Below are 14,428 nucleotides of genomic sequence, written 5' to 3'. Positions count from 1 at the left end.
TCCTGCACCTCCTGCGTCGGGAGCTGCGGGAATTTCCTCACCTGTTGCCTCGCAAAAGCCCTGAGTTGCATATACCGGAATGCATTCCCTTGGGGCAACCCATATTTTTCGGTCAGCGTTCCCAGACTTGCAAACGTCCCATCTGCAAACAGATCTCTCAATTGTGTTACTCCTGCTCTTTGCCATGTTCCAAATCCCCCATCCATTCTCCCCGGAGCAAACCTATGGTTATTTCTTATCGGGGACCACCCCGAGGCTCCCGTCTTACCCCTATGCCGTCTCCACTGCCCCCAGATTTTCAGAGTAGCCACCACCACCGGGCTTGTGGTGTATTTCTTCGGTGAGAATGGCAACGGCGCCGTCACCATAGCTTGTAGGCTAGTCCCCCTGCAGGACGCCCTCTCCAATCTCCTCCACGCCGCTCCCTCCTCTTCTCCCATCCACTTGCATACCATTGAGATATTGGCGGCCCAATAGTACTCACTTAGGCTCGGTAGTGCCAGCCCCCCCTATCCTTACTACACTGCAAAAATCCCCTCCTCACTCTCGGGGTCTTCCCGGCCCACACAAAACTCATGATATTCTTCTCAATCCTTTTGGAAAAAAGCCTTCGTGATCACCACCGGGAGGCACTGAAACACAAAAAGGAATCTCGGGAGGACCACCATTTTAACCGCCTGCACCCTCCCTGCCAGTGACAGGGATACCATGTCCCGTCTCTTGAAGTCCTCCTCCATCTGTTCCACCAACCGCGTTAAATTTAACCTATGCAATGTACCCCAATTCTTGGCTATCTGGATCCCCAAGTAGCGAAAGTCCCTTGTTACCTTCCTCAGCGGTAAGTCCTCTATTTCTCTGCTCTGCCCCCCTGGATGCACCACAAACAACTCACTTTTCCCCATGTTCAGTTTATATCCTGAAAATTTTCCAAACTCCCCAAGTATCCGCATTATCTCTGGCATCCCCACCGCCGGGTCCGCCACATACAACAACAAATGGTCCGCATACAGAGATACCCGGTGTTCTTCTCCCCCCCTGAGTACTCCCCTCCACTTCCTGGAACCCCTCAGTGCTATTGCCAGGGGCTCAATTGCCAGTGCAAACAATAATGGGGACAGAGGACATCCCTGCCTCGTCCCTCTATGGAGCCGAAAATATGCAGACCCCCGTCCATTCGTGACCACGCTTGCCATCGGGGCCCTATACAGCAGCTGTACCCATCTAATATACTCATCTCCAAAGCCAAATCTTCTCAACACCTCCCACAAATAATCCCACTCCACTCTATCAAATGCTTTCTCGGCATCCATCGCCACCACTATCTCCGCTTCCCCCTCTGGTGGGGGCATCATCATTACCCCTAGCAGCCTCCGTATATTCGTATTCAGCTGTCTCCCCTTCACAAACCCAGTTTGGTCCTCATGGACCACCCCCGGGACACAATCCTCTATCCTCATTGCCATTACGTTGGCCAGAATCTTAGCGTCTACATTCAGGAGGGAAATAGGTCTATAGGACCCGCATTGCAGCGGGTCTTTTTCTTTCTTTAGGAGAAGCGATATCGTTGCCTCTGACATAGTCGGGGGCAGCTGTCCCCTTTCCCTCGCCTCATTAAAGGTTCTCATCAGTAGCGGGGCGAGCAAGTCCACATATTTCCTGTAAAATTCAACTGGGAATCCATCCGGTCCCGGAGCCTTCCCCGCCTGCATGCTCCTAATTCCTTTCACTACTTCCTCCATTTCGATCTGTGCTCCCAGTCCCACCCTCTCCTGCTCCTCCACCTTAGGAAATTCCAGCTGGTCCAGAAAACACATCATTCTCTCCTTCCCATCTGGGGGCTGAGCTTCATATAATCTTTCACAGAATGCCTTGAACACTCCATTCACTCTCTCTGCTCCCCGCTCCATCTCTCCCTCCTCATCCCTCACTCCCCCTATTTCCCTCGCTGCTCCCCTTTTCCTCAATTGGTGGGCCAGCAACCTGCTCGCCTTCTCCCCATATTCGTATTGTACACCCTGTGCCTTCCTCCACTGTGCCTCTGCAGTACCCGTAGTCAGCAAATCAAATTCTACGTGTAGCCTTTGCCTTTCCCTGTACAGTCCCTCCTCCGGTGCCTCCGTACATTGCCTGTCCACCCTCAGAGGTTCTTGCAGCAACCGCTCCCGTTCCCTACTCTCCTGCTTTCCTTTATGTGCCCTGATTGATATCAGCTCCCCTCTAACCACTGCCTTCAGTGCCTCCCAGACCACTCCCACCTGGACCTTCCCATTATCATTGAGTTCCAAGTACTTTTCAATGCACCCCCTCACCCTTAGACACACCCCCTCATCCGACATTAGTCCCATGTCCATTCTCCAGGGTGGACGCCGTTCTTTTTCCTCCCCTATCTCCAAGTCCACCCAATGTGGAGCGTGATCCGAGATAGCTATAGCCATATACTCCGTCCCCCTCACCTTCGGGATCAACGCCCTTCCCAAAACAAAAAAGTCTATTCGCGAATAAACTTTGTGGACATAGGAGAAAAACGAAAACTCCTTACTCCTAGGTCTACTAAATCTCCATGGGTCTACTCCTCCCATCTGCTCCATAAAGTCTTTAAGCACCTTGGCTGCTGCCGGCCTCCTTCCAGTCCTGGACCTCGATCTGTCCAGTCCTGGTTCCAGCACCGTGTTAAAATCTTCACCCATTACCAACTTCTCCACCTCTAGGTCCGGGATACGTCCTAACATGCGCCTCATAAAGTTGGCATCATCCCAGTTCGGGGCATATACGTTCACTAAGACCACCGCCTCCCCCTGTAATTTGCCACTCACCATCACGTATCTGCCCCCACTATCCGCCATTATGGTCTTTGCCTCAAACATTACCCGCTTCCCCACTAATATAGCCATCCCCCTGTTTTTCGCATCTAGCCCCGAATGAAACACCTGCCCCACCCATCCTTTGCGTAGTCTAACCTGGTCTATCAGTTTCAAATGCGTCTCCTGTAACATAACCACATCTGCCTTAAGTTTCTTTAGGTGTGCGAGTACCTGTGCCCTCTTTATCGGCCCGTTCAGCCCTCTCACATTCCACGTGATCAGCCGGGTTGGGGGGCTTTTTATCCCCCCCCCCTTGTCGATTAGCCATCCCCTTTTTCCAGCTCCTCACCCGGTTCCCACGCAGCTGTGCCCCCCAGGCGGTGCCCCCCCGCCCACCCCACCCCCTACCAGCTCCCCCCTCTCCCACCCTACCCCCTACCAGCTCCCCCCTCTCCCACCCCACCCCCTACCAGCTCCCCCCTCTCCCCAGCAGCAGCAACCCAATAATTCCCCCCTCCCATCCCCCCTGCTAGATCCCCCACTAGCGTAGTTACACCCCCCATGTTGCTCCCAGAAGTCAGCAAACTCTGGCCGACCTCGGCTTCCCCCCGTGACCTCGGCTCGCACCGTGCGACGCCCCCTCCTTCCTGCTTCCCTATTCCCGCCGTGATTATCATAGCACGGGAACCAAGCCCGCGCTTCCCCCTTGGCCCCGCCCCCAATGGCCAACGCCCCATCTCCTCCACCTCCTTTCCTCCCCCCATCACCACCTGTGGAAGAGAGAAAAGTTACCACATCGCAGGATTAATAACATAAAACTCCTCTTTCCCCCCTTTTTACCCCCCTCTTCGCCCCCCATACTCGCCCCACCACTTTGTTTCAAACGTTCTTTTTCAATAACCCGCTCATTCCAACTTTTCTTCCACGATAAAAGTCCACGCTTCATCCGCCGTCTCAAAGTAGTGGTGCCTCCCTTGGTATGTGACCCACAGTCTTGCCGGTTGCAGCATTCCGAATTTTATCATCTTTTTATGAAGCACCGCCTTGGCCCGATTAAAGCTCGCCCTCCTTCTCGCCACCTCCGCACTCCAGCCTTGATAAACGCGGATCACCGCGTTCTCCCACCTACTGCTCCGAGTTTTCTTTGCCCATCTTAGGACCATCTCTCTGTCCTTAAAACGGAGGAATCTCACCACTATGGCTCTGGGAATTTCTCCTGCTCTCGGTCCTCGCGCCATCACTCGGTATGCTTCCTCCACCTCCAACGGACCCGCCGGGGCCTCCGCTCCCATTAACGAGTGCAGCATCGTGCTCACATATGCCCCGACGTCCGCCCCTTCTGCACCTTCAGGAAGACCAAGAATCCTTAAATTCTTCCTCCTCGCATTATTCTCCAGCACCTCCAGCCTTTCCACACATCGTTTATGGTGTGCCTCGTGCATCTCCGTCTTCACCACCAGGCCCTGTATATCGTCCTCGTTCTCGGCAGCCTTTGCCTTCACGACCCGAAGCTCCCGCTCCTGGGTCTTTTGCTCATCTTTTAGCCCTTCAATCGCCTGTAATATCGGGGCCAACAGCTCCTTCTTCATCTCCTTTTTAAGCTCTTCCACGCAGCGTTTCAAAAACTCTTGTTGTTCAGGGCCCCATATTAAACTGCCACCTTCCGACGCCATCTTGGTTTTTGCTTGCCTTCCTTGCCGCTGCTCTAAAGGATCCACCGCAATCCGGCCACTTTCCTCTCCTTTTTCCATCCGTGTCCAGGGGGGATTCCCTTCTGGTTTACCGCACAGTGTTTTTAGCCGTTAAAATTGCCGTTGAGGCTCCTATTAAGAGCCCAAAAGTCCGTTCCACCGGGAGCTGCCGAAACGTGCGACTTAGCTGGTCATCGTCGCACCCGGAAGTCTGACTTTTGTTTGATTGTCAGTTCCTTTGAAAATCTGATTGGATTACATGTGCTGTGCACTTGACGGGCAGGATGATGCAAATACAATGTTACAAATATGTTACGGCACAGTAGAACAGCGGTTAGCACCGTTGCTTCACAGCGCCGAGGTCCCAGGTCCGATTCCCAGCTTGGGTCACTCTGTGCAGAGTCTGCACGTTCTCCCTGTGTCTGCGTGGGTTTCCTCCGGGTGCTCCGGTTTCCTCCCACCAGTCCCGAAAGACGTGCTGTTAGGTGGATTGGACATTCTGAATTCTCCCTCGGTGTACCCGAACAGGTGCCGGAATGTGGTGACTAGGGGCTTTTCACAGTAGCTTCATTGCAGTGTTAATGTAAGCCTACTTGTGACAATAAAGATTATTCAATGATTATACTGAATTGAACAGGACTCCCAATGCAGAGTGCTGTCTGTTTCTCTTGCCAAAGGAAAATGTATTTATGCATTTACATAGTGCCTCACCGTATCTTCAGGGTGGCCCCACATACACTTCACATCCACTGGGAGGTCTGGACGGCTAGAGGCAGTACAGTTCTCTGCTGTGTCAGCAAGAGGCTAAGATAATTCCTACTTTCTCGTACCATAGCCCCCTCACCTTTGGCCCCACCCCTGTTAGTATGATCAAGATTGTCTGTTGTCAGGAGTTTGATGGTGTGTTGCACTCTGTCCAACCCCCACAAGATACACATTTCTGGTCTATTATTAGACGAGAATAATTACTTTCTTCTGTATTCCAGGTTATTTGTTGCAAGAAATTAAAAAGGCCGATATATCTCTGATGGACTGTGATGTAAATCCTGTTGCACCTCTGCCGAAGCATGTTTTAAAAATACAAGTAAGTTCCTGTCAGTTATCGGTGCTTTATGGGCGAGATGCTTGTGATGTAAAGTTTGTTTTATTTTCTCTTGGTTTGCCAGCTTGGGAGAATCGACAGGGACAGTCAGAAGTGGTGTGGACACTGGTCTGAGGCCTTATTCTTGGGTCTTCAGTGGCATTAGAAAACCGCAGCTGGTGCGCACACAACATTCAGACAGCCCCCGTTCAGTGAGCAGAATTTCAGATGACGCTCACGCTCTATAGTTTTATTCTCATGATGCTGAAACGTTTGTCTCTTTACCAGACGTTACTAACTGGGATCCATGTCTCTGGGTGTAACACAGCGGAATTCCAATGTGTTGCATAGTGTTATGGGCCAGGGTTTAGAAAACTCCAAAGTATATTATGGAGTTCACCTGACCTATAACTGTAGGATGAGCAGGAGCCTGCCTTTCAGGAGTTATTCAATGGACTTCTTAGATACTTTAAATCAAAAACACAAGCTTTATTCTAAGAACTTAGTTAACATTTGTATAAATACACACAGCAAGAGTTTTTATCAACTACAAACATAAAGACCCCCACACAGCTGCAATAATCTATGTATAACCCCTAATGAATTCCCCCTTAACTGTTCCAATTCAATAACAAGATCCAAGTTAAACCAGAAACCCCTTTTTCAAAGGTGTGGCCCAGCACACGGCATTCTGACTGGTATTAGACTTGTTATTGATACTCTGTTCACCTTTCCAAACAGCAGCTTTGAATTCCTTCCAGAAAGCAATTATCTCTTTTAAGTTACCGAGCAGTCTGGAAACCGCTTTTAAAATGAAGATGGAGAGACCCGTCTTTCAACCTGTGCAGTTCAAACCAGTCCAAACTCAAAGTAAAAATTCAGAGCCACAGCCCAGCTCCACCCACACAATGACATCACTGAAGCCATGTGATGAGACAAAAAACATTTTTTTTTTTAAATTTAGAGTACCCAATTCAATTTTTCCAATTAAGGGGCAATTTAGTGTGGCCAATCCACCTAGCCTGCACATCTTTGGGTTGTGGGGGTAAAACCCACGCAAACACGGGGAGAATGTGCAAACTCCACACAGGCAGTGACCCAGAGCCGGGATCGAACCTGGGACCTCGGCACCGTGAGGCAGCAGTGCTAACCATTGCGTCACCGTGCTGCCCCTCACGAAAAAGGTTCTTAAAGGCACACTCACATGACAGTGTGAGTGGCAGTTGGGGGCAGCGTGGTAGCACAGTGGTTAGCACAGTTGCTTCACAGCTCCAGGGTCCCAGGTTCGATTCCCGGCTGGGTCACTATCTGCGGCGTCTGCACATCCTCCCCGTGTGTGCGTGGGTTTCCTAACGTGCAGGTTAGGTGGATTGGCCATGATAAATTGCCCTTAGTGTTCAAAAAGGTTAAATGGGGGTTACGGGGGTAGGGTAGATAGGTGGGCTTCAGTAAGGTGCTCTTTGAAAGGGCTGAATGGCCTCCTGCACTGTAAATAAATGATTCTATGACAATAGCCTGAAATTAAAAGCACCAACCTGTCCTTTGCTCTTGTCATAACCCTATCGATGTCTTCTCATTTTCACTTTTCCAATCAGTGGAAACTCCCTATTCAGCCTCCGAATTGTGAAAAATTGTAAAAAAGCTTCCTTAACCCTCATACAAAAATGTTCCATTTATCGGGTGGTCTTTCTGACTGTAAACTCCATCTCCAGTCCATTGGATTGTTCCTGTGCTGTTCCCACATTCCTTTAAAGCTCACACCGTGATTCACAGACTCCTCTTGTTGAATTCCCCCATTTTAAAGCTCTCTGTATCTATTCCACTTTATCTGCCTGTGACTCGACGCTCAGTCTTACCATTTGAAATATTTGCCCTTTCACTTTTTTGCTTGTATCTGCTACTTCCCATTTCTGTATGTTGAACATCAGTTGCTTCCCACTTCCCCACTTAGGAGACCTGTCGATGTCTTCCCATCTTCTCTTCTATTTATTCCCAGTTTTCTAATGCCTCTTTACCTCTATCAAATTCCACTATCGTTGCTGTTGTGTCTGTGTTTAAAGAATATACAAGAATGAATAAATAAAGACCTTGCATTTTTGCAGTGGCTTTATTACCCAAGGACGTATTTTACAGTGTCTTGCAGCCAATGAGGTACTTTTGAAACACAGTCACTTTTGTGAAGTTGGGAAACGTGACAGCCAGTTTGGATGTATGTTACGATCCCAGCTGATTGGACAGTGGAACCCTCGCTCAACAGATCGTAACTTTTATATTTTGTTTAGAGATGTGGATGAAGAGAGTCACAGAACTGCCGATTACCTTTTAACCAAATAATAAAACATTTACTAAACATTAAAAGATTAACTATAGTGCACTACTCCTTCATGGTAGCACAGTGATTAGCACTGTTGCTTCACAGTCCCGAGTTCGATTCCTGGCTTGGGTCACTGTCTGTGCGGAGTCTGCACGTTCTCACAGTGTCTGTGTGGGTTACCTCCGGGTGCCCCGGTTTCCTCCCACAAGTCCCGAAAGACGTGCTGTTAGGTGAATTGGACATTCTGTATTCTCCCTCTGACCCGAACAGGCGCCGGAATGTGGCGACTAACTGCGATGAAGTTACTGTGAAAATCCCCTAGTCGCCACATTCCGGCACCTGTTCAGGCACACAGAGGGAGAATTCAGAATGTCCAATTCACCTAACAGCACGTCTTTCGGGACTTGTGTGAGGAAACTGGAGCACCCGGAGGAAACTGATGCAGACACAGGGAGAACTTGCAGACTGTGATCCAAGCTGGGAATCGAACCTGGGATCCTGGCGCTGTGAGACAACCACTGTGCTATCGTGCCGCCCGTACAACTAAAACAACTGTTCGGGGTTTCTCATCAGTCCTCCCAGATGTTTGTCACACTGACAACTTGGTCTCATTGGAACTCCGACCTCCACGTGAGTGTTTCCAAACTTCTCTTGAAGAACATGCTTGGACTCTTTTCTCAACAATGCTTTCTCTCGGATGCCTTCCCCAAGGATCCACTTCCATGATCTCATTCTCTCCTTTGCTTGGTATTTCCACGTGCTTTTGAGCATCCACACTAGCCAGCCATGTCAGCAGAACACTGCTGCTTCGCAGGCTCGATTAAGATGTCGCCACACTTTTGATTTTGTCTGTTGTTGAATCTGGTTCTGTCTCTTTAACTCACAGCACTTTCTCTGCTTTTACTTGAACTCTCCTGAACAAGTCCTTGTTCAGCTTATTGTTCTTTGTTCCTTTAACCTAACTTTTTCCCAACTCCCTGGTTTTGCGGACTCTCTCCTGTTCCTTTGGAAAGTCTGCTGTCTGCAGCTCCCGGGTCCTGTCCTGCATCTCCTGGTTCTAGCTTGAAACTAACTGAAAAGTTATTTTTGGGTCCTAGGGTGGCCCCTGGTTGCTAAGCAACAACCTCATTTTCCTTTATACCTTGTTTGCTTTCATCATGTGTGCATCTAAACCAAACTGAAATCATTAACCCTTTCAAATACAGAAGCACAAAATTAAACTTAAAGCTTTGCCTTATTTCTTTTTTTTTGATAAACAATTTTATTGAGGCATTTTGGCATAGTAAACAACAACAATACAAAACAGTGTGCAGAGAACAATCAACATAGTGCAAAAACCAGCTCCCCTCCTACAAGAACCCGCCTAATTTTCCACGCAGAAGTCTCGAAATGGTTGCCACCTCCGGGCGAACCTTGACAGTGACCCTCTCAGAGTGAACTTAATTTTCTCCAGACCGAGAAAGTGCGCCATATCCGATAGCCAGGCCTCCGACTTCGGGGGCTTTGAGTCCCTCCATGCCAGCAGAATTCGTCGCCGGGCTACCAGGGAAGCAAAGGCCAAAACGTCAGCCTCTCTCTCCTCCTGGACTCCCGGGTCCTCCGAAACCCCAAGAATTGCCACCTCTGGACTCATCACCACGCTTGTTTTCAGTACCCGGGACACAACGTCCACACATCTGGCGCACCTGTCCTCCAGTCCAAAGAATTTACTCATCTGGGCCACTGTCATGTGGGCCCGGTGGACGACCTTGAATTGAATCCGGCCGAGCCTAGCGCATGTTGCGGTCACGTTGGCCCTGCTCAACGCCTCCGCCCATAAGCCCTCTTCCATCTCACCCCCGAGCTCCTCTTCCCACTTAAGCTTCAGCTCCTCGGTCTGCGTCTCCTCTGCCCCCATAAGCTCTTTGTATATATCGGAGACCCTCCCCTCCCCACCCATCCACTGGTCACTACCCTGTCCTGGATCCCCCCAAGTGGCAGGCGTGGAAAGGATGGAATCCGTCTGCGTAGGAAGTCCCGCACCTACAAGTACCTAAAATCATTCCCTCTCGCCTGCCTGAATTTCTCCACTTGCTCGGGAATCTCCCTTCCAAGAACAGATCCCCCATCCTCTCAATCCCAGCCCTCCGCCATGTTCGGAACCCACCGTCCATATTCCCCGGGGCAAACCGGTGATTGTCGCAAATTAACGACCAAACTGATGCTCCCACTTCCCCCACGTGCCTTCTCCATTGGCCCCAGATCCGCAAAGTCGCCACCACCATAGGGCCGGCGGGAGCGGCAGGGGTACCGTAACCAGGGCTGCCAGACTGGTGCCTCTGCATGAAGCGGCCCCCATCCGACCCCGCGCCCACCATCCACTTCCTTATCATAGCTATGTTGGCCGCCCAGTAGTAATTACTAAAGTTTGGCAGCGCCAGCCCCCCTTCCCCCCCGGTTCCTCTTGAGCATCAATCTCCTCACCCGCGGGGACTTTCCCGCCCACACAAATCCGATAATCATTTTATTGACCTTCTTAAAAAAGGACCGCGGAATGAAAATGGGGAGACACTGGAATACGAACAGGAATCTCGGGAGGATCATCATTTTAACCGTCTGCACTCTCCCCGCTAGAGTCAGTGGGACCACATCCCACCTCCGGAACTCGACACTAATTTGCTCCACCAACCGGGATAAGTTCAACTTGTGCAACCGGCCCTAGTCCCGCGCCACCTGTATCCCTAAGAATCTAAAACTGTCCCCTACTAACCTAAACGGCGGCCCCCTCAGCCGACCCGCCTGACCCCTCGCCTGGACTACAAACAACTCACTCTTTGCCATGTTCAGTTTATACCCCGAGAACCGGCTGAATTCCCTCAGGATTCCCATGATTTCATCCATCCCACCCATTGGATCCGTGATGTATAAGCAGGTGCTTTGCCTTATTTCTAATAGCCACAAAAGAATTTTGATTATTTAAAAGTACCTCTGTGTTTCCTGACACGTGACACGATCCCACAAACGGCAATGCCCTACATGACCAATTCATTGGTTTAATGACATTGGTTGAGGGATGAATGTTGGCCAGGACATGGGAGAGCTCATTCACTTGTCAGTTTGATGTCATGGATCTGTTATGTCTAACAGAGGGCCGATGCCGGGCTTGTTTCATGTCACGTATGAAAGATGGTGCCCCCAACAATGCAGCCCTCCCTCACTACTGCACTTAAATGTCAACCTGGGGTGTATGCTTTAGAGTCTGGCGTGGGACCTGAACCCCCGATCTCCTGTCTCCAAGACAAGACTGCTACCACCTGGGATACATTGATAGTCCAGGACCTATCATGTAATGCCAATCTGAAAAACATCCATTAATCCCAATGTCTGTGTCCAGTCCCACATTCCCAATCTTTCTGTTCCGTTTGGCGATGTTCCCTTTATAAGATCTCCTGGGGCTTGGGGACCAGAGGTACCTCAATAGGCAGTCGACCAATCATAAGGAAGTTTAAGAACGTTTAATAAGAAACAGCAATTTAGTTAAGATGCGTTAACTAATTAGCTGGAAAAAGTGTACAATCCATAACAGTTGGGAGCTGTTGTCACAGTGAGTTGGTATCAGCCGGAGTGTTAGGAAACTCTTCTCCTGATCTTCCTCCTCTGGTCCACCCTCCACCTGAAGAAGGCAGTTGGCCAATGAACATGGCCCCTTCCGCAGCAACACAGCAGCAGCGTCCCGCCCGCGACCGCGTCCCGCCCGCGACCGCGTCCCGCCCGCGACCGCGTCCCGCCCGCGACCGCTTGTTAATATCCCCTTTTTCTGGAGCTTACCCAGTGTCAATAACTGATTGATACTATCATGCTGAGGGTCATAACTTGATATTTTGTCAACACTTGGGAGGTAAGGGGATGCACAGGACATGTAACAGCTTTGGAATGTCAATATGGAAGCCTGAACGAAGCCTGTTTGGAGGATCCATAGTCCCAATCTCAGTTTGCTGTGATGTACAACCCTGATTTCTGCGGCCTTTTCATCGAAGTGCAAAATGGCCCATTCATCCGCAAGTTAAGCCACACTTTAATTATTTTTGATCCAATTAAAGGTCCCTCCTACTTCCCTTTCTGTTGTGTGCTGGGTTTCCGTGGTTCACAGAATCACAGAATAATACAGTGCTGAAGAGGCTCTTCGGCCCATCGCGTCTGCACCGATGCAAGAAAGAACCTGACCTGTCTACCTGATCCCATTTTCCTGCACTGGGCCCATAGCCTTGAAAGTTAAGACGTGCCAAGTGCTCATCTTTTTAAAGGATGTGAGGCAACCCGCCTGTACCCCCCCCCCCCCCCCCCCCCCCCGGGCCAAGGCAGTGCGTTCCAGACCCTCACCACCCTCCGGGTAAAAAAATTTTTCCTCAAATCCCCCCTAAACCTCCCGACCCTCAACTTCAACTAAGGGGAACAGCTGTTTAAGGGTCAGTTACGAAGGGACACAAGTTCAAGGTGAGGGTTGTCTCTACTATAATGCCTAATTTTCAATTCCTGATTTCTTTCTACATCTTGTACCACTTTCTGTCCTTTGCCCCTTGCTCTCCATGTGTGTTTTTTTAGAATTTATTTTGGTCTGACATAGAACATAGAACAATACAGCGCAGTACAGGCCCTTCGGCCCATGATGTTGCACCGAAACAAAAGCCATCTAACCTACACTATGCCATTATCATCCATATGTTTATCCAATAAACTTTTAAATGCCCTCAATGTTGGCGAGTTCACTACTGTAGCAGGTAGGGCATTCCACGGCCTCACTACTCTTTGCGTAAAGAACCTACCTCTGACCTCTGTCCTATATCTATTACCCCTCAGTTTAAAGTTATGTCCCCTCGTGCCAGCCATATCCATCCGCGGGAGAAGGCTCTCACTGTCCACCCTATCCAACCCCCTGATCATTTTGTATGCCTCTATTAAGTCTCCTCTTAACCTTCTTCTCTCCAACGAAAACAACCTCAAGTCCATCAGCCTTTCCTCATAGGATTTTCCCTCCATACCAGGCAACATCCTGGTAAATCTCCTCTGCACCCGCTCCAAAGCCTCCACGTCCTTCCTATAATGCGGTGACCAGAACTGTACGCAATACTCCAAATGCGGCCGTACCAGAGTTCTGTACAGCTGCAACATGACCTCCCGACTCCGGAACTCAATCCCTCTACCAATAAAGGCCAACACTCCATAGGCCTTCTTCACAACCCTATCAACCTGGGTGGCAACTTTCAGGGATCTATGTACATGGACACCTAGATCCCTCTGCTCAGCCACGCTTTCAAGAACTTTACCATTAGCCAAATATTCCGCATTCCTGTTATTCCTTCCAAAGTGAATCACCTCACACTTCTCTACATTAAACTCCATTTGCCACCTCTCAGCCCAGCTCTGCAGCTTATCTATATCCCTCTGTAACCTGCTACATCCTTCCACACTATCGACAACACCATCGACTTTAGTATCGTCTGCAAATTTACTCACCCACCCTTCTGCGCCTTCCTCTAGGTCATTGATAAAAATGACAAACAGCAACGGCCCCAGAACAGATCCTTGTGGTACTCCACTTGTGACTGTACTCCATTCTGAACATTTCCCATCAACCACCACCCTCTGTCTTCTTTCAGCTAGCCAATTTCTGATCCACATCTCTAAATCACCCTCAATCCCCAGCCTCCGTATTTTTTGCAATAGCCTACCATGGGGAACCTTATCAAACGCTTTGCTGAAATCCATATACACCACATCAACTGCTCTACCCTCATCTACCTGTTCAGTCACCTTCTCAAAGAACTCAATAATGTTTGTGAGGCATGACCTACCCTTCACAAAGCCATGCTGACTATCCCTGATCATATTATTCCTATCTAGATGATTATAAATCTTGTCTCTTATAATCCCCTCCAAGACTTTACCCACTACAGACGTGAGGCTCACCGGTCTATAGTTGCCTTTCTATTTATCTCTGACGCCCGTCTTTGACACACTCCCTCTCGCCAGGAGGTATTGTATCTGCCCTTAATTCTTTCACATTCGTCCCCCGGTTTAATGTCAGAACTCTTTCACCGAGGCTTCAATAAACGTGAAGGCACAAAATAATTGTGCCGTGATTGTGAAAATATCCAGAAGACCATAAGACATAGGAGCGGAAGTAAGGCCATTCGGCCCATCGATTCCACTCCACAAACATTCTGCATTGAGCAGAGAGAGGGAAGCCTGCTTTGTTGAAATAATGGGAGTTTAATTGGCTGAAACCAGTTGAAGAACACATGCTGCAGGTGGACGGCACGGTAGCACAGTGGTTAGCACAGTTGCTTCACAGCGCCAGGGTCCGAGGATCGATTCCCGGCTTGGGTCACTGTCTGTGCGGAGTCAGCACATTCTCCCCGTGTCTGGGTGGGTTTCCTCCGGGTGCTCCGGTTTCCTCCCACAAGTCCCGAAAGTCGTGATGTTAGGTGAATTGGACATTCTGAATTCTCCCTCAGTGTACCCGAACAGGCGCCGGAATGTGGTGACTAGGGGCTTGTCATAG

General features: G+C 49.7%; 1 protein-coding gene across 4 annotated transcripts in view; it reads left to right on the top strand.

Moving 5' to 3' along the window:
- The window catches only part of LOC140426618 (V-type proton ATPase 116 kDa subunit a 2-like), a 155,806-nt gene that overhangs the window by 53,915 nt on the left and 87,463 nt on the right, over positions 1-14,428 (top strand). For all 4 annotated transcript variants that reach the window (XR_011948248.1, XM_072511843.1, XM_072511769.1 and 1 more), the window contains exon 3: positions 5,479-5,576. Coding sequence is in view for 3 of the 4 variants with exons in the window: in XM_072511843.1 (XP_072367944.1) it covers positions 5,479-5,576 (98 nt within the window). In the remaining variant the exon portion in view is untranslated. The remainder of the gene's footprint in view (positions 1-5,478; positions 5,577-14,428) is intronic.

Source organism: Scyliorhinus torazame, chromosome 1, assembly GCF_047496885.1.
Source record: "Scyliorhinus torazame isolate Kashiwa2021f chromosome 1, sScyTor2.1, whole genome shotgun sequence".
In the NCBI taxonomy this organism is placed as follows: domain Eukaryota; kingdom Metazoa; phylum Chordata; class Chondrichthyes; order Carcharhiniformes; family Scyliorhinidae; genus Scyliorhinus; species Scyliorhinus torazame.
The sequence above is the reverse complement of the archived record's forward strand: the minus strand, read 5'-3'. Positions and strand labels throughout refer to the sequence as shown.